The sequence below is a fragment of the Ambystoma mexicanum genome, chromosome 12 (genome assembly GCF_040938575.1).
Source record: "Ambystoma mexicanum isolate Mex_15411 chromosome 12, UKY_AmexF1_1, whole genome shotgun sequence".
NCBI classification, from domain to species: Eukaryota; Metazoa; Chordata; class Amphibia; order Caudata; family Ambystomatidae; genus Ambystoma; species Ambystoma mexicanum.
The window spans coordinates 1,086,112,587-1,086,132,744 of NC_090936.1; the positions used below are offsets into that span (position 1 = coordinate 1,086,112,587).

General features: G+C 46.2%; 1 protein-coding gene across 2 annotated transcripts in view; it reads right to left on the bottom strand.

Moving 5' to 3' along the window:
* Positions 1-20,158, bottom strand: part of MKLN1 (muskelin 1) — a 1,341,339-nt gene that overhangs the window by 672,763 nt on the left and 648,418 nt on the right. For both annotated transcript variants that reach the window (XM_069629634.1, XM_069629633.1), the window contains exon 10: positions 12,691-12,903. In XM_069629634.1, coding sequence (XP_069485735.1) covers positions 12,691-12,903 — 213 coding nt within the window. The remainder of the gene's footprint in view (positions 1-12,690; positions 12,904-20,158) is intronic.

Below are 20,158 nucleotides of genomic sequence, written 5' to 3' on the forward strand. Positions count from 1 at the left end.
CCGAAGGATGGAAAAGAGTTCTTGGAGTTTGCTTTACTAATTCTCTCATTAAATATGTCTTTTCTAGTTTGGATTATTTCCTTCTTATATTTTTTTGCAAGGTTGTCGAGTAGAGTTTTATTCTCATCTGAGGGTGTATGCCTCCAGATAGCTTGGAGTTTACGTTTTTGGATTCGCAGTTCTTTGAGTTGAGGGGTGAACCATGAGTTGAGAGGAGATTCTCGTTTACTTTTACGTAATTTGATGGGGGCAATTATGTCCAAGGCTTTGGCCATAGTATTATTGAATGACTCGACTAGCATATTAGGGTCAGAGTTAATATCGCTGACAGTGAGAGCTGGTAGTAGGAGTGGGAGAAGTTTTTCAGCCATAATTTCTTTTTTACTTCTAGTTGGCATAGGTGGTGCTGTTTGCGGGTTATCTAATTTAGGAGGCTCTATGGTGGATGAGAAGCAGATAAGGTGGTGGTCGGTCCAGGTTTGTGGTAAAATATTAGAGATGGCGGTAGGACAGTTCCGGCTGGCTATCCAATCTAGTGTGCGTCCTTTTAGATGTGTAGAGGCTAAAACTTTTTAGGTAAGGCCATGATCGACTAAGATTGATTGGATGGAATGGGCCTGTTTGTCCTCATCATCATTGAATCCCAGGTTAAAGTCACCTAGTAGTAGGAGCTGGGTGGAATCTTTGATGTTGTTAGCGAGTAGGCTGGATAGGTCGCCCTCAAAGTTGCCTAGTGGGCCTGGTGGTCTGTACACCAGGAGGACAGTTAGTGTGCTGTTGTTAGAGATGGGTATTTTAGCAGAGAGAAGTTCGCAGGATGTAATTACTGGGTGTGGAATGAGTCTTACAGCTAACTGAGTTTTGGCAATGATGGCCAAGCCACCTCCCCTGGAGTTGGGGCGATCAACTCTTAGTATGTTATAGTTGTCTGGTATGGCGATCATGAGTGCGGGACCTGCGGCATCGTGGAGCCAGGTCTCAGTGATCGCGAGTACATCTAGGTTGGCCATGGCAAGTATATCGGCAATTTCCGTATTGTGTGCAATGAGGGACCTCGCATTGATAAGGGCTCCTGATAAGGTGGGGGCTATGATTTTATCTTGGGTAGGACAAGGATTGGGAAGGTTGGGTCTCTTCTGGGTGTGGGGAGGGTCAGTTTGTATTTTAGTACACCTTTCTGCAACTAGGGCAAAAGGGTTAGCAGTTCGGGTTGATAAAGAACCTGATGGTCTGGTTCTTTTGTTTTTGAGGTCATGGAGACGAGGCAACCTCGCTCCAAGTCGCGAGTTTCTCTCTAGCAGGTTGCAGGGAGTGGAATCAGTGTAGGCCATTGCTGTGGTGATAGTTAGAATAGTCCAGAGTAAGGCACAGAGACTGCATATATGACAGGCCTTGGTAGTGCACATATTGGGAGCAGTATAACAAAGGGCAGCAAAATTTGAAGTCCCAGCAGCGACTAAGAAATGCATACAATAGGGTGCAGCTAGATTTGACAGTCCCAGCAGCGACTAAGAAATGCATACAGCAGGGTGCACTTAAATATGACAATCCCAGCAGCGACAAAAATGCAAACACAGTGACTGAAATGCGCACAGCAGGGTGCACCTAAATATGACAATCCCAGCAGCGACTAAAAATGCAAACACAGTGACTGAAATGCGCACAGCAGGGTGCACCTAAATATGACAATCCCAGCAGCGACTAAAAATGCATAGTGACTGAAATGCGCACATCAAGGTGCACCCAAATATGACAATCCCAGCAGCGACTAAAAATGCATACACAGTGACTGAAGTGCACACAGCAGGGTGCATCTAAATATGACAATCCCATCAGCGACTAAAAATGCATACAGCAGGGTACATTATCATCAGTAACTGAAATGCATACAGCAAGGTGCACCTAAATTTGGCAGTGTCATGGATACTCTGAGTGCAGGTTGCTATTGTAGTTGCTAGTGTGGCCAAGAGGTCACGCAGGTGATGACAATCTAAGTGCAGTTGCTGGGAAGGCACGCTGAGTGCAGTAGTAAAAGCAATCACGCAGGGTCAGGAGTACTTTACATGCAAGACACACATGAAGCCATTAACCAAGAAAGTTTCAAACATACTAGATGCAATTTGCTGAGCAGGCAATCTGTATGCAGTTTTAAAACAGTCCGGTAGTAAGCAAGGTTTATGCCAAGAGTATTTTGATCTGCGTGCCGTTTTCTGGTGTACCGCGGTACACGTGGTAATAGAAGGCAGTGATGACATAACTGGTGTTGCTCCGTACTGTTAGTGAAGAGGAGTTCAAAAGTTACCTGATGTGAGACAGACAGGGGGGATGGCAGACGACAGACACAGGCATCTAACGGGTGCTGGCCTTGTGGCTGTGGGCCTTGAGAAGTGTGGGCCGGCTTTGCCTGCCGGCGGCCAATGGGGGATTAGGTAGGCCCGGCAGCCTATCAGTAATGAGAGCTGGAGCCTCAGCAGGCTCTGTAGTAAGTAGTGAAGAGGCGGTTGGCCATTTTGGAGTTGCAAGTACCTCGTGTACTTGAATGGAGATTTGGGTACATCACATATATTTTAAAATCGTTTCGGCTGAAATAGGCTGTGTAATAGCCTTGCGTTCGTTTCAAAGTGGTGCGGATCTATGGCAATTGCGGATGCAATTGTTTAGAAAGGCAATTTTGGCGAGCTGCGCCATCGACTTAGTGCTTACCTTAATAGCAGTAAAGGTGCTGAGATCATGGTGCAGGATGCCCGCCGGGTGCCCGTTGCTCCTGCAGGGGCTGGTCCTGGGAGCTCCTGCTCTTAGTGCTGCCAATACGAGTGGATATAGGCATCCAGTATATCTTTATACGCAGATGATATGGTACTGTATATAAGGGACCCGGTACAGAACATCCAACCCGTTGTGTCCGATGTGCAGATATTTGGGACTGTTTCTGGCCTAAAAATGAATCCTGGGAAGTCTGTATTGTTTTCGATTACTGACAAGGCAGAGGTCTGCCCAGATGGGTTACGGGTTTCAGTGGCATTTAACTTCCACAAGGTATTTGGGAATAGATCTGCCCCAGTCCCTGGAAATTCTCTGGGGAAAAATAATAGTAAAGCACTGGAGCAAGCAAAGTTGGCAGTGGATCAATGGATGAGGCTTCCACGCTCTATATGGCAGGATTTCCTTGGTCAACATGGTGTTGGTACCAAGGTTTCTGTATATCTTTCTAAATGTACCCTTGGTGGCCCCTGGGTCCTTTTTCTAAACGCTTAAAACTATGGTCGCCACGTTCATATGAGCTCTTAGGCAACCGTGGGTAAACTGGGGGAAACTGATCGAGCATGATTGGTGAGGATTGACAGTCCCCGATTTTTAAACATATTACTTAGTCGTCAAGGCTCACTACCTGTCTTATTGGTATGGCTCAACCGCAGATAGGCTGCACATTCAAATAGAAAAAGTGCTGGTGGCGCAGTCGCTTTTGAGAGCGCTTGTACTCACAAAACCTCCAAACACAGCAGGGACGGGCAATATAGTACATTCCACATACAAAGCATTGCACAAGCTGGGTCAGAGGATGGGGATATGTCTTTATATTCGCAATTGTTGCCGGTTAAACATATTCCTGGGATCTCCCTCACTGGAGAACATTTTGATGTGAACTGTATGCAGAGATTGGAGGTGGGCAAATTCCAAAATCCTCTTGGGAAGTTTCTCACGCTAGAGGGGTTCAAAAGGCAGGGGGCGGCGGGGGAGAATGCCCCACTTAATATGTTCCTGTACTTCAGACTTGGACACACCTGGAAAGAGATGTTTATCTTTCCTAAATCGCCTGCTGCACTTTGCCATAGAGGCTGCAGGCACGGGGAGACTGGTGTCTGATATATGCCTGCATTATTGAAAGAAAGGTGGGATGGTCGGCTATGGCACACCTGAAATGGTAAGAAACACTGGATAACCAGATGCCAGAAGAGGTTTGGCGATACTGCTTCGGCAGACGAAAACAGTAGCCCTAAATAGCCTGTATAAACTGTTGCATTTTAAATATTTACATCCATTTTATTACACACTAGCAGTCTTGAGTAGATTCTTTTCGGACAGGCCTGAAGGATGCACAAGGTGCTCTAACGCCCCAGCCACCTTTCTAGATCTGGCATGGCACTGCCCACGTATTATGGCGTTTGGGTTTGGTGTCAAAGTATTTCAAGTCCTAGGGAAAGTCATCGAAGAACGCATGAAACCTAATCCTCTGGTAGCATTATTAGGGTACACTGACGTGGTCTCTGGGTATGCGAGAGGACTTGCTGGATTAATGTTAGTCTTAGCAAAAAGACGGAAGTCTCTGATATGGGGAAGTAGGGTGGTGTCGCCTACAAAGGACTTGTGGTTGAAAAATATTGCTTACTGTTTTGATATGGAAGCTGAAAATAGGCTCATTACTCATGTAATTGCAGGCCCCATTGACATCTGGGATCCAGATAAGCAATATCTGATGGCAATGCAAGGGCAGACACTGAACCTTATGCTGTCTGAACACAAGTAATATGAAACGTTGCCACCTTCCAGGGCAAGCTCTTTGAGAAGCTAGCCATCTCCCAGCTTATCCACCACATGAATCTGTTGGTTGCCTTCACGACCACCAGTCTGGCTTCAGAGCTGCCAGAGGCACCGAAACTGCTCTCCTGAACACCCGAAAAGACGTGCTCACTAATCTCGACTCAAGCTCTCCTACTGTTCTCATCCGTCAGGACCCTTCCTCAGCATTTGATAGGTCAATCATGACACCCTGGCTCTGGACTGGTTGACCTCCTTCCTCTCCGACCGACCCTCCCAGGTTCAACTGGGCCCTTTTCTCTCCACTATCTCACTCTCCACCTGTGCTGTCCCTCAGGGCTCTAACCTCTCGCCCTAGATTTATAATATCTACCTGGCCGCTCTAGCCCTTTTGATCTCCAGCTTCTCTCCCAATTTCCAGTGTTATGCAGATGACATGGAGCTCTCTTTTCAAGCTACCCTCCTCTTCCTCTCCCATTCCTGATTGCCTGTCTGTCTGCTATTCAGGCATGGTGCACTCATGGTCACTGCCTTAATGCCAGTAAGACAGAGCCTTCTCATAGGGACTCCTGCTTCCTCTTTCCCTCCCACACCCTGGCCACCATCCATGGGCCCCCTCCGCTCACCCTCCAGAGAAGCAAAAAGCCTTGGTGGCCTATACTATTCCCTCTCTCCTTCTCTTCTCACATCACGGACCTGGCCAAGAAGGCCCACTTTCAGCAGCACTTCCTCAGAGGCATTCTTTCTTTCCCCACCTTCCCCCAGAAACTCAATGTCTCCAGAGCTCTGGTTCTTTCCAGGCTGGACTACTGCAACAACCTCTTCGTCAATCTGCCCAACTCCTCCCTTTACCCCTTCAACTAATCCAGAATAGCACTGCAAGACGTATCCTTCGTCTCAAGCCCAGGGACTACTTCTCTCCAGCCCTTAAATATCTCCACTGGCTCGCGGTGGCTGTGAGGAACACATTCAAGACCCTCTGCATCATCAACAAGGCTTTCTGGGGCTTGAGACCTAGCTACATGCTTAAACTGCTGCGTTAACAACCGTATTTAAGCATTTCCCATCTAATGGCTGAAGCGCACGGTGAGGTGTTGGCGGAGCATCTTTGCTCGAGAGTGCTGGCCTTTTATTGCTGCACGATTATTTGTTCCATGTTCTTTTAAATTTGGAAAAATAGCATCATCTGATGTAAACTGTATTATTGAATACTGTGTTCCCCTTGCCGCCTCGCTCTCCTTCCTTCCCCTTCCCCTCCCCTTGTCACTTGTGCCTTCTCGTCGTCCTCTCTCCCCCGGTCCTGATTGGGCACTAGGCACTTCTGGTTTCCTCTCACTAGCCCACTGCCCGTTGCAGCCCTACAGCGAAGGGTCGTAGGCTAAGGGCAGCTCCAGTGGTGTCTGCCGATGTCCGCTGTGGTAGCGTGTAGCCAGAGTCATCTTCCTGCTACTACCTGCAGGTAAGGGGCCAGACCGGTGTAGTACCCCTTGTAACCCTTCACTTCGGTCTCACTCCTGTCGTATTCATACCTGCACTTAAGCACCTAGACACCTGGTGTTCAGCTACCAGAGATATTCCCAGGACAGTGCCTTGCTTAAACTGCCTCCCTGATGGCTACAAGATCCTCTCCGAACCCAGACCCAAACGTCCAGGAGGTGGAGTAGATCTGATCTTCCCGGATTGGACCCCTACTTCTGTCATTCCTACGCAGGCCTACTCCTCCTTTGAATGACTGGTCTGCAAGCTCTCCATCTCTCCTGGCCTCTCTCTCACAATACAGACGCTCTGTCCAGTCCAAGAAGAGAGCCTACATCCAATCCCGCGTCTCTGCAGCCTCCAACAACATGGCCAAACTATTCATAATCTGCAAGGAGCTGGCCAATCCCGCTGCAGTCTCCACCACTCCTGTTCCCTCCCAGGCCCTATGCATGGCACTGGCTTCTCATTTCACCACTAAAACTCAAGACATCCTGTCCTTTCTCTCCTCGTCCTCTCCCTTTACCTCTTATGCCCCTCTCCGGCCACCTCTCCCTCTCCTCCTCCTTCTCCTCTTTCACTGTGTTCACTCCAGACTATGTTTCTAGAGAAGTCAGATCTATGAAAGTGTGGTCCAAGCAGGTGCTCCCCTGCTCCTCCAGAAGCATCAAGGACCACATTTACGCCCTCGTTCCAGCCTTGGCCGATTTCTGCAATCACTCATGCCACTGGAACCTTCCTCTCTCCCTTAAGCACCCCTACCTGAAGCAGCCTTCTGCTGATTCTTCCTCTTTGGTAAATTACCGCCCGATCTCTATCACTCTTTTCCTGGGCAAACTCCTGGAAAAGCTGGCCATCTCCCAGCTGACTCTCCATACTGAAGCTGTTGGTTGTCTCCATGACCATCAGTCTGACTTTAGGGCAGCCACAAGCACGGAAACTGCTCTCCTGAATACCCGTGATGACCTGCTCTCAACCCTTTACTCTAGCCTTCCGTCTGTCCTCACCCTCATTGATCTTTCCTCTGCTTGAAACACGGTCAACCACGCCATCCTGATCAATCGTCTGTGACAACCTGTGCATCACCGATTAGGCCCTAGCGTGGTTGGCCTCCTTCGTCTCTGATCAAACCTCCCGGTCCAGCTGGGGTCTTTTCTCTCCACCACCTCTCTCTACACATGTGATCTTCCCCAGGGCTCTAACCTCTCACCCTGGCTCTTCTAGCCCACCTTATCTCCATCTTCTCTCCTAACTTTCAGTGCTACGCGGACGACACTCCGCTTTTCTTCAGGCTCCCTTCAGCCTCCTCTCCTAATTCGGGACTGTATCTGAAACCCTACAGTCCCTTGTCACAATGCACTTCGAGCCGGGCATCCCGGCTGCATTTACTTGAGCTCTGCTCACTGCATTCCTCTCAACCCCCTCCCATGGCACTTCTCCCCTGCCTTCCCCCTGCACTTACACCATCTAAATGACACAAGGCCTAGTAAGATCGTTGTTCCTGTCCTCTGTTGGTCTTCCCTTCCTTGTCTCGTCGCACCTAGAAACACTTCTGTGTAGGCGCGTTATAAATGTCATACCATACATCCAACTTGCTCTCCCTAAATACCTCCCTGCAAGAGCCCTTCACTTGTCAACCTCTAACTCTCTGCAAATCAGATGTTTTTCCAAGCAGAGAGTGGGGGCGGGGGAGGGTAGATCATCTCCTCTGCAGGTGCCTCCATCTGCAATGGCCTCCCTGTCCCTCTCAGACTTGAGCCGGTTCTCCTCAAGTTCCGGAAGCTCCTCAAGACCTTAATTTTCTCTTCTTCCTTCCTCCTCCCCAGCTAATTTCCATGTCTGCCTTAGACTGGCAGCCTGTTTCCTTCAGAGTCATACAGGACACCAGCATCCCCTCCCCCCTTTGCTCAGTCTACTGCACTTGTTCTCCCCTGATCCCCCACCCCCTTCAACCCATCATCCTGCATGTGCCCGCACAGCCCCCCCCCCCCCTGCACTTGTTTGGCTGGCCTGCACCTGTTGGAGTCATTGCAGCCCCTTACAGCGCACTTAGCTTGTGGACCCTTCCCCTGCACTCTCTGCTTCCCCCTGGCCCTGTGCACCTGGCCTTCACCGGCACTCTCCTTCTCATGGGCCCTTCCCTGCTTCTCGCCTACCTCATGCACTTCTCGTTACTGCACTTGAAATCTGAATGTCGCAAGGCCTATTAGGATCGCTACCTTGTCTCCTACTTGTGCCCCCCCTCTGTTATGTTAGTTCTCAGTAACAGCGCCAAAGCATTCCACATCTTCCACAAGGCGATGGGGAAAGCACGACCACCGACACATGAGAGACAGAATCTAGGGCTAACCACCAGGCAAGCATTAGCTGAGCTGAGGTTTCGACCTGGACAATACGGGACTAACATTTCCCAAAGATAAGACACCCCTGCTGATAAAAAGCTTGATTTTGCAAAACCTGAAGGCAATGAATTAGTCCTACTGGTTGAGCCAGGAACAGGGCATTGCAATAGTCCAGCCGACTAAGCACAAGAGCAGCCACTACAGAGCAACGAAAGCGAGCAGGAATAAAGTGAAGAACCTTCCGAAGACTCATCAAGTCAAGGTGGCCAGCTTTACACACTGCCCCTATCTGCAGAGCCATCGAAAGAGTGGAGGACAAAACCACTCCCACATTTTTCACCACTGTCACCGGACGAGGAAAACTACCCGGTGAAAGAGGCCAAAACGAGGGAGTCCAAAGCGTGTGAATGGGAGGGGAACCCACCGCCAGGCCCTCTGTCTTGTCCCTATTAAGCTTCAGCCAATTGCTGTTCATCCACTCCCACACTTCCAGCAGGAACCTACGCAAGCATGACAACACTGCCACCCGGCGGGGATGAATTCTCACCAGAATTGGCATATCGTTGGCATACGAGTAGCACTAGAGGCAAAAGGAGCTGATGAGACAGACAAGGACTTTGGGTAATACTCTTGATTTGGTGCTGTCTTCAAAGTGTTGGTAGGCGCCTTAATGAACTGAGAGACCAAGGTTCGATAGTGCATCAAAGAAATTGGAGACCGTCTGAGGACACGGTTGGTTGAACTTAATGTTAAAATCACCTAGTACCGTCAGATGAGTATATTTCCTCTGAAGGGTCGCTATTAAATCAACAAATGGAACCAAAAAGCCTGTGTAGGAGCCAGGGGGCCTATAGACTATAAGAAAATACAAGAGCAGAGTAGATGAGTCAGATTAACAAGGTTTTCATATCGATATCATGCACTAAAGGGATCAAACCCAATTTCAGAGCGGTTTGAAAAATAATTCCCATCCCACCACCAGGATGAACAGACAATTTTCCCAAATGAATAATTGTATACCCTTGCAGAAGGGCAATATGCAGAGCAGGAGCAGCTGCCTCCGGCAGCAAGGTCTCAGTGAGGCACATAAAGTCCAGCAAAGACTCAATATCTAGATCCTGAACATGGGCAGCATGAGCTACCAATGGGCGGGTATTAGACAAAATAATTAAAAGACTGGAGTTCATGTCTCCCGAATGTGGTGATTTTACCTCTTTTGAATGGGTCCAATTTGCCAGAAACAGGAAGCAGCAGGGGCCAGTCTAAGAAGCATCTGGCACGCAAGCCCAGCCGCCCCTCCAGCCCCCAGACCACTTGGGACCCAGACTGGCCCAGACCGGCTTGCCTTAAGCATGACTTTGGCGCGATCAAGGTGTGGCCACTGCACCCACCCGCTGCGCCGTCGTCTCCCCAGGCACATATGAGCAGTGGGTCACGCGGAGAGCGCTACAAAGAAGGAAGAAAGACTTCCTGATCTCGCCCACAAAGTCAATTATGAATATATATTACCCCAATATAATATAAGGTCCTCATAAAAAGCACACAACTTGTGAGATGAATCTTTCGAATAATCTTACAAGCACACAAGTAAAATGTGTTCACAGCTCTCGGTATTTAAATGGCAAGCTTCCAAAAGAAGAGAAAGCCATACTGGTTGGCTCCCTCCTGCCTTGTTAGCCTCAAAACATCTGTGTATAGGCACATTAAAAATGACCAATAAATAAAATAAACAATATGTTGATAAATTGTCACTGTCCTGTGGATTCTTGAAGCAGTCTTGTAATAAAAAGATTTTCAACAAAATATAATCTGAGTTTGAGCCCCCAGCAGGTTATTCCACAGCCTCTGCTTTCAAAGCCTGACTCCTGACAGCCTCTGTATGCAGGCGACTAGCAGGATCTCCAATCAAGCCTTCCCTGTCATCCTGGACTGTTCGACAGTGTGTTTCGTTGGTTTAGTCACTTTCTGTTCTGTTTTTTATCCTTCTAACTTGCCTATTTGGTTTGGCCAATGCAGGTTCTGACTTGCTACTTTCCCTCTTCTCATCTTACCACAACACAACCCAACTCACATTCTGGAATGGTAATGTAGTGAAGTGCATAGGCTTATGATATTTTATGAAGAGGTCCTGAGTCCTAAAGTCTGCTCCGATTGGTGGGTCTTTTTATCCAATAGCAGGTTAATTCTCAATAGGTATTTTCCTAATGGTTCCACCTCCGCCCCATGTGGCTGGCCTAACGTTTCACTCGTTATAATTTTTTGGTGGGCTTTAGTAACTGAAATCAACCCGTACTGAAGCCCTTGCAGATCAGGATAACAAAAAGACTCATCAATAGTGAGATCAGGTAGCAGTGTCATGGCAGTTTGACAACCTGCTCCCCCATTTACCAGTGATTTGTTTTCCATGCTCTTGCATACCCACGCTGGCCAGGGACACTGCATCTGGCTGTGTTTCTTTGTTTCAGCGGGGCATCCATCTGGCTGAGGTTTGTGATCCATGCTGGGTCTTGTGCACCCGAAGTGCAATGTCTACATAGCACCACACAGCGCATTGAATCGCAAACAGAGCACAAAAGACTTGTTGTATCACCCCATTGTATCACATACATGTTAACCTTTTCTTGGGGCTGATTTTCACTGGGGTTCTTCCCCCCCGGGAAGGAATAGTGGCACCTAAACAATGCTGGCTGGCCCCTCTTTTCCTCACCGCCGGATGCATTTTTCACATTGGATATGATATATGATCATTTATTTATATAGGGCACTATGTGTTTCAAAGCGCTTCAAGGCAAGGGAGGGAACAAGGGAAAATACAATAACATTCTTACATGCCATGAACAGTAAGGATGTGAAATTAACTACCGTAATCGGCCCGACAACATTTCAGATAGTGCAAGAGCTAAAACATAGATAAGGAAGGGAGGGGAAGAGTGGGAAGAAAATGTAAACAGACCTGCAACTACCGTACTAGGCCCGACGGCATTTCTGGTAGAGCCGTGGAACAACAAAAGGTGAGGGAGACTGGTGCAGAAAGGGAGGGGAGGAACAAAACAAGCGACTATCGTACTAGGCCTCATGACATTTCAGATAGTGCTGGCAGGGGAGGAGGGGGACAAGTAAGGGGAGGGTGGAGGAGACCGACAAGGTTGCTATCACACTTGGTCGAGGGACATTTCTGATAAGACTAAGTGCATAGAAGAGAAAAAGGAAAGGAGGGGAGGAGATAGGAAAAGGAAGAGGAAGAAAGAACAGAGTAAGCAGTCAGAAAGAGTGGAGAATCAAGAGGGGAGAGCGAATACAATTGCAGAAGTCAGTAGTAACACAATGTTGCAAGCCAAGGATCTTCCCTAACTGGGTAGCTGCAGCACCCTTGCGTGCATGGAGTAGGCTGAGGGAGTGCTGGGGACTCAATCATATGCTGCCTTCTTGGGTTGCATCACTTACCGGGTGGTTTCCCTAGACCCAGATGCCCTGAGTCCCCCCCCCACAACGGGTCCCATACAGGCAACAATCATGAACTATACAAAGTGAGAGTGTATATATGTACGGAGTTCTGCCCTCTCCTCCTTTTCATACATTTACTACTACATCCTTCAAGCCATGAAGGGCATCCAAGATTTTCATGTTAATACCAACCAAAACAACATCAACTGCACCATAGGGACAGTGAAAATCACTAACTTTGGCGTGAAGTTACCATGTCATAAATGAATATGAAATATTTGATAAATTGTTCAAAAGAGAAAAACAAAAACAAGGAGGTGATTACGACTGCTTCTCTGCACATCACAACATGAATAATCTGGAAGATTTCAGTTAAAAGTAAATGCATTACAGTCTTATGCCACAGGCAAAACGGACAGGGAGAGTGCCACAAATCCATGTAAGCATATTTGAAAAAAGTAATGTGGCTGAAGATATTTAGGAGCTGGAAACAACACACACATTCAACATTCCAAACAAGTGTGCAACACTTTGCAACAATTCATGACACATTTTCCCAGCACATTTTGCAGGGAGAATGGGTCAGGGGGGTTTGTGGGGGGTGTGCCGGGCGGCGGGAGGGGGGGGACGGGGGCCGGGGAGGTGGAAGAGGTAAGAATAGGAGGCGTTTAATGCAAAGCTGTGCTTTTATTACATGTGCTTGCGTCTTGGGACATGCTAGTGGCATCCAACACTTTCATAAATCAATCCTTTAGATAGAATTTGTACAACCCACAGGTCACATAGAATTTTAACAAGTTGCCCATCAATAATAGTAGTTTTGTTATCAATAACAGAACTTCATGAGCGGGGGTATGGGATTACAACCTTATGCATGGCAAATGCAACCCACCTGATGATCAAACACCAACTTTGGCCCTCCATCTGCTGCAGTGTCTTCACTTAGCAGCGTCCATGTGTTTGTGTCGATGTCATAGCGATAGAAGTCACTTTTCAGAGATTTGCTGTTCCTCACAGAGGAATCCAAATATCGACCCAACGTGTAAATCTGCCTCCGCTGAGTGTCAATGCACATTTTGTGACATGACCTGGCACTGGGGCCACTCTATAATGAACAAAGGGTTAAAACAATTTAATATATATGCCTAAAGCAAGTTAATTAAAGTTATTATCTCAAAGTTTGTGCCCATTCCCTACATCTCAACCTGGAGTAGCGTGCCTTTTACAAAAACGCAATACTTAAGAATGCTGGACCCAACCAATTTTCTAGTGGCTATAAAAAGAATGACAATGTCTGGACAAATACACATTGGACTCCAGCAAGTCGTATATCAACTCAAACTTTACATGTAATAGAGAAAGGATACCATGAATATTTCTTTTTAAAATCAATATAAAGACAGCCATTAATACAAACCCTTCATAGAAAGTTTGTTAAAAGCATTTATGGTTGATTAAAAAAAAAGTTATCACATTGGCCTAATGTACTGTTGTGACAAGGTCAGCAATCTGGCTTGTCAAGAGGGGATGGGGAACCACTCTCAGGTGGGAGGAAAAGCCAGTCCTACCCCCAAAGGGGAAAGTTAGAAGTTGAGAGGGCCCCAATTCCTGCATGCGTATGAACAGTGCCACACATCTTCGTCCAAATGCTTCCCAGTTTCTTTCCTTTCATGTCAGGTAGCCACAGGCAGAAAAAGCCTGGGCATATCGCGTGCAAGATTGCCGCCCACCAGAGCCTCCAGGTAGACTGATCCGAGCAGGGGGGTGGGGAGGGGTGAGAGAGGGGGGGAAGAGAGGGAGAGAGAGGCGGAGAGATAGAGAGGCGGAGAGAGAGAGAGGCGGAGAGAGAGAGAGGCGGAGAGAGAGAGAGAGGGGGGAAAGAGGGGGAAGAGATGTGGAGGAGATGTGGAAGAGAGGGGGAAGAGAGGGGGAAGAGAGGGGGAAGAGAGGGGGAAGAGAGGGGAGAGAAAGAGAGAGAGGGGAAGGCGACGGATGGATTGAAAGGAGCGGGACTGCGAAAAAGGTGGGGTAGAGTAGAAATAGAGAAGAGAGTAGTAGGGGAGAGTAGTGGTAGTGCAAAAAAAGACATTGGAGGGGCAAAAGGCGGAAGTACAAGAAGAGAAGGCAAGTTGGAGTAGGAAGGAGGAGAGTAGCAAGAAGAGAATAGAATAGAGGCGAGGAACACCAGGGAGTGAAAGGAAGTTGACAAAGAGGGACTTCAGTGTCTGGTAGGTACAACTTTATAACCCTTTTGAACTAAACTCAATTGTAGTGATGGTCCAGAGGGAGGTTCAACAGATAAAGCGATTGTATTTATGCCCTCTGTGACAGCAAAGCAGATATTAGACAGTAGGGGTTAAAAGCTCTAGATACTAACCTTTAGAGTAGGGAGGGCTGTTTTAGGGCGAACACTGCCATTTCTAGACAAGAAAGCAAGTGGTAGCCCTTTGCGCCAGGACAAGACATTTTAATAAAAACCCTTGATCTATCTCTGGAAGTTGGCATGTTCTTTAGAGCATCTCTGATACTGTGCACACTACTCACTTAAGTGTTCTATGGTGCTTCAACGAGAGGTAAAATTATTACCCAACTATCAATCAGTTTATTGACATTGAAATGAAGGAGACAGCCCTGAAACTTGTGGTATGATGAACAAATCTGAAAATTAAAAAAGGTTATGCATGGAAACGTTTTCCTGAATTCTACACAACCAAAGAGTAATTCCATGTAGCGTGGCGGTACCATTAATGAAGATGGGGGTGGGGTAGTCTTATGTAAATCAATGTTGGTCCTGCTCCCGTAGAGAGCAGTGCAGCCTAGTACTGCTAGGTCACTACCCTTATGTTCGAAACACAAGATAATCTATCCATGTTTTTGCCATATCGGGCCTTGTAGCTTGGGTCCCAATGTAGTGTGCCTGGGAACACCACTTCTACTTTACTGCTGCAATTGGCATATAGTTTGTCCCCTTATGTAATGGCAAGTACCTGCAAAAATAAAAAATAAATAATTACATTGTATTCTTTGTATGATGGGGAGGAACTTGAACAGGGTGATCCAAGTTTGGATATGTTGCTTTTATCAAAAGATCTATGAAAGTTTGATAAATACAACTCTGAGGTTCTCTTACGCAGAGATCTGGGAAAGTTTGAGGTCTCAACATAGCAACAAGGCAGAAGGAACGATTACTGCCCCTTAGACCTAAAATGACCCGATCAATTGGGTTCCTTTTCTGACCGAATACTTTAATCAACTTAACATAGGTATCGTTCCCAGTAGCTGGAGAGGGGCTACCATAATTCTTATATTAAAGAAGGGAGACTGTGACCTCGAGACCTACTATCGTCCCATCTTGCTTTTGGATAGCCTGTGCAAGGTCTATTCCAGAGTAGTCTTAGACTGGAAAAATGGACGAGGGAACAGAATTTAATGAAGCAGGCGGGGTTCAGGAAAGGAATTTTAACTGTAGATCAAATGTTTAGATTATTCTTGATCATACAAACGTTTTTAACTATAAAAAGACAGACTATATACCTGGCTTTTATAGATCGACAGACTGCCTTCGCCACAGTCCCATGTTCTTCATTATGCTGCTGTCTTGACAATCTATAGATTCCTCCAATTTATTAGGAGCTATTTCTGCTGTTTATTCAAACAACTTTGCAGTGATACGGTGGGTTTCCGGTGGCAAATGTACTGACCCAATTCCTGCATGTGAGGGCTTGAGGCAAGGTTGCATCATTGCCGTTCTTTTCTTCCTGCTTTACAACAATGACGTAGCAGAGGCCATTGAGCAAACAAATCTAGATGCACCAATGATGGGTGGTAGAAAGTGGCCCTTGCTACTGTTTGCGGCCGATACTGTCCTTATTCCAAGAGTCTGTATGGCCTCCAATAACAATTTGTTTGCTCAGAAATGTACGGAGAGAAGTCTATTTATAAACATCTCTAAATCCAAAACCATGGTATGTCGACCAAGCAGCAAAACACCGGACTCCTTTCTCCAAGTTTGTACTAAATAATTAGATAATGCAAAATGTGTAGACCTTCGATTAGGTCTACGCCTTCAAAATAGATCAAACTGGTTGCCCAAAGTTGAAGAGTGGAATTGTCATAGAAAGGAAAGGTGGGTCAGTTGTTAATTTCGCCACATAGTTTGGAGGAAAAACATTATCCCATGTGCTAGAAATATATAAGGTACAATCTAATAACCGCTGCTACTGAAGGTGCAGTAATATGAGCCCATTGTGAATTCTCCAACTTACAAATAAGACATAAGATCTTGAAACGCCTCATGGGCATTCCCTCCCTCTAATTGTGGAACTGGGCATTCTAGGAGTTAAGTATAAGAGTATGATCCAACACCTGTTGCATTGGGTAAGGCTGTGGAACCATCCCGGGAAACACTGAAGGAGCAATTAGATTAATGGGTGCATCACAATTTGGCCTCAAACAATCTGGCAATCAAACACACTGGGTCCTGAAAAGCATATTGACATGCAATGTGACAAATTACTCAAAATATGTTGCCAAGTTATGTATGGGCAACTTACCCATTGCAAATTTACCAGTCACTGGAATTGTGAACAATCCTCAAAACCTCCCCATTGTAAAATCTGGGTCGAGGACGAATGCCATGTGTTATTTACTTGTGCATTGTATTCTGACATTAGATCTAAATGGATCAAGCCATTAACAAATTCCTTTGGCATCAGATTGAGGCACAAAGCCTATAAGCTCCTCAGGACCGCTGATTAGATTTGTGTATTCGATGCAGTCATATCTTTTTAAATTATAGCACTTGCTCGGAGAATGGCATTTTCCTAATATTGTGATTTATTTGTAACTCGTTTTCTATTATACAAATGCAAAAGGCTAAACAAAAACGTTGCATTTTACGTGTTTTTAAGATACTAAATATATTTTTATTTTGATATCAACTACTTTTATATCAATGCGAATTGTTCTTTTGTAGATTATGTACGATTTGATGGCTTCTCGCCGAAATAGATTGGATTTGAAAAAAACATCAAAGCAGCCGAATTTAAAGCAGAGGAAATCCAAGAGGTTACACAAAGCAATGAAGCAAACACTGGCATCCGTTTTGCTTTTTTTTAATCTCCAGCTTACACAACTATCTCTGCAGCAAGCACTCACACCACTGACCGGTCTTAATTATTGAGAGTCTGGCCTACTAGAGGTTAATAGTCAGAGCAAAAGTTTGATTAACCACCTTTCAGCAGCACTATATGAAAATCACAAAAAATTCACATCAACTACACAATGTTTTCCTTCATAAAAGCAAGCAGTGGAAAGAGCCGATGTAGAAACGTGTTTTTGAAAACTGGAGAGGTTGGCCGTGCTCTTTTCATTATCAACAGACGAATAACTTTATGTTCATATAAAGCAGTTTCAGTACAAACAGGCAAAATTAAAATTTAACCAGGATATCTTAATTGGAAGGGGTTTTGGCACAGATGAACTATGACATGAAATTTCACCGCCCATCACAATATTTACAAAAATGCAATAACTTAATTTTGGTACTCGTGAAATGTGAGGGGAAGGAAACTTTAATACCATAATCTTTACATTTGTACAATGTTAAATAGTTTCCATGTGTTCCTTTTGCAATGAAACTCTTGCACAATTGTCACTGCAGAGACATTTGCAACATTCCTCCCATCACTTTTGCATATCTTTCCTCTTTCCAGTGACGCTCCAATCCATGGGACACCACCCTTCACCAGTCTGTCCTGCCTACTCTCATACGTCCAGGGGACCCTTCTGCCACCAGTCACCAGTGAATGCTCACCCCTACCTAACCATACCTTCGATCCCACATCCCAATCAGGTCCTCGCTGACGGTGAGAATCTGCCTGTCTTTTGTTGTACTGGGCTGTATCCTTGAGACTGGAAGAAGCGTTTGATTGGGCTTCTTTAATCGCAGTAAGTATAGTTTTGATGGCTGGTATTTGTGATTGACTCTCAGACACACGATGGGTGCTTTTTGGATGAAGTCCGTAAGTGCAGTAGAACGGAGACATTTTGATAGCCGAGTGTCTGGCTTGGTTATAAGCAAAGTCTGCTGTAGGAAGAAGTGCCACCAAATTGTCCTGCTGCAGATTGCAAAAGCAGCTGAGGTATTGCTCTAAGGTGGCGTTCACTCTCTCCGTCTGACCATTGGTCTGGGGATGAAATCCAGAAGAGAGCGCCCTTTCAATGCCTAGACGCTGACATTACCTTCCAGAACCTCGATGTGTATTGCGTCCCTCGATCGGGGATGATCTTATCCGGGATACCATGCTGGCGGAAGATGTCGCAGAGAAAAACCTGAGACATTTCTTCAGCGGATGGAATCTTTGGTAACGGGGAGAAGTGCGCCATCTTGGAGAAAGTTTCTATTGTTACCATGATACAAGTGCAAGACTCGGAAGGTGGCAAATCAACAATGAAGTCTGTGGTAATGGTACCCCAGGGACGAGTAGGAAGGGCAGACTGCTCTAGTAGACCTATGGGTTTGCCGGAATGGTACTTGGCTTTGGCACATACCGAACACTTCGGAACATATTCAGTCACATCCCTGCACATCTGGGACCAAAAATACGACCGCTGGACGAGATCCAGGGTTCCTGCTACTCCCCAATGGCCAGCCGTGAGATTGTCGTGACACAATCGATCACTTTCATTCTAAGTTCTTCCGTGGGAATGTAAAGCTGCTGATCCTTGAACCAGAGTCCGTCCCTTTTGGTGAGACCAACAGACGTGAGTGGTTGTAATCGTTCCGTAGCTTGTTTGACTTGCTGTAGAAAGGTGTTTACTACTGCAATGTGGAGATGATTGGGGAACATTCGTTCTGGACCAGAGGAAGTACCATTACCGATATTCTTCCTGGGCAGAGCATCTGCCACTACATTTTGACTCCTAGGGTGATAAGTGATGCGAAAATCATACTCGGCAAAGAAGTGAGCCCATCGGGCTTGGCGCGAGTTGACACATTCCATAGATTCTAGGACCTTAAGATTTTTGTGATCCCTACGAATCGTAAAAGGTTGAGCTCCGCCCTGGAGAAAATGTCTCCACGTCTCGCATGCCTGTTTCATTGCTAATAATTATCTCTCCAGAACCGAATAATTCTTTTGACTAGATGTTAAAGTCTTCGAGAGATAGGCAATAGGATGTTGTGTTCCATCAAACGTTTGGAGCAGAACTGCCCCAATGGCAGCCGCAGAAGCATCAGTCTCGATGGTAAAGGGCAGAGATTGGTCGGGATGCCGCAGTATCGCGGCCGTGCAAAAAAGAGACTTGAGATGCTGAAAACTTTTTTCGGCCTTGCTGGTCCAATGAAATGGAGGAGGACTCTTCTGTAAGAGGGAAGTGATGGGAAGAACCTTGTTCGAAACATTTTGAATGAATCGGCGATTGTAATTAGCCAGACCTAAGAATCTTTGGACCTCCTTAAATGAGTTGGGAGAAGGCCAGTCCAAAATAGCAGTGACCTTCCATTCATCCATAGATACCCCTTCTGGGGATAAAATGAATCCTAGATAGGGTATTGAGGTTACCCCAAAAATGCATTTTCCAAGCTTGACGAGAAGGTGATTTTCTTGGAGATGGTTTAGTGCTTCTGAGACATGATGAATATGTTGTCTTGGATCTTTGGGAGAAAATCAGTATATCATCTAAATAGATGACAGTGATGATCAGATCGGAGAATAGACGGTCCATAAGTCTTTGGAATACTGCTGGAGCATTTACCAATCCAAAGGGCATTACCCTATATTCATAGAGACCAAAAGGGGTGCAAAAAGCTTGTTTTCCATTCATCCCCTTTTCGAATGCAGAGGAGATGATATGCGCTACGCAGGTCGAGTTTAGTGAATATTCTGGCCCCTTGCACCGCTTCCAAAATGTCCGATATGAGTGGCATTGGATACCCGTCTCTGATGGTGACCTTGTTTAACTCCCGGAAATCAATACAAGGTCTTTGCTCAGTTGAATCCCTCTTTGTAATGAAGTAGAGGGGAGCCCCTGCGGGGGACTTAGAAGGTTGCACCAGTCTCGTTTTGTAAGTTACTGTCCAAATAGCACCGGAGAGCCTGCTTCTCGGCCTGTGATAGAGAGAACATCCGCCCAAACGGCACCAAAGCTCCTGAAGTCAGCTCGATGGCGCAATCCTCAGGTCTGTGAGGGGAGTAGTAAGATAGCCTGGTCGGTGAAAACTTGCTTGAATTGGACATACTCTGCCAGTAAAGAATGGATACCGATGGAAAGACTTGAAGTAGGATTGGTAGCCTGAATCTGTACCGATCAAGTCTGCAGGCAACAATGTTTTTTGCAATATTCAGATTCGAAGGCCA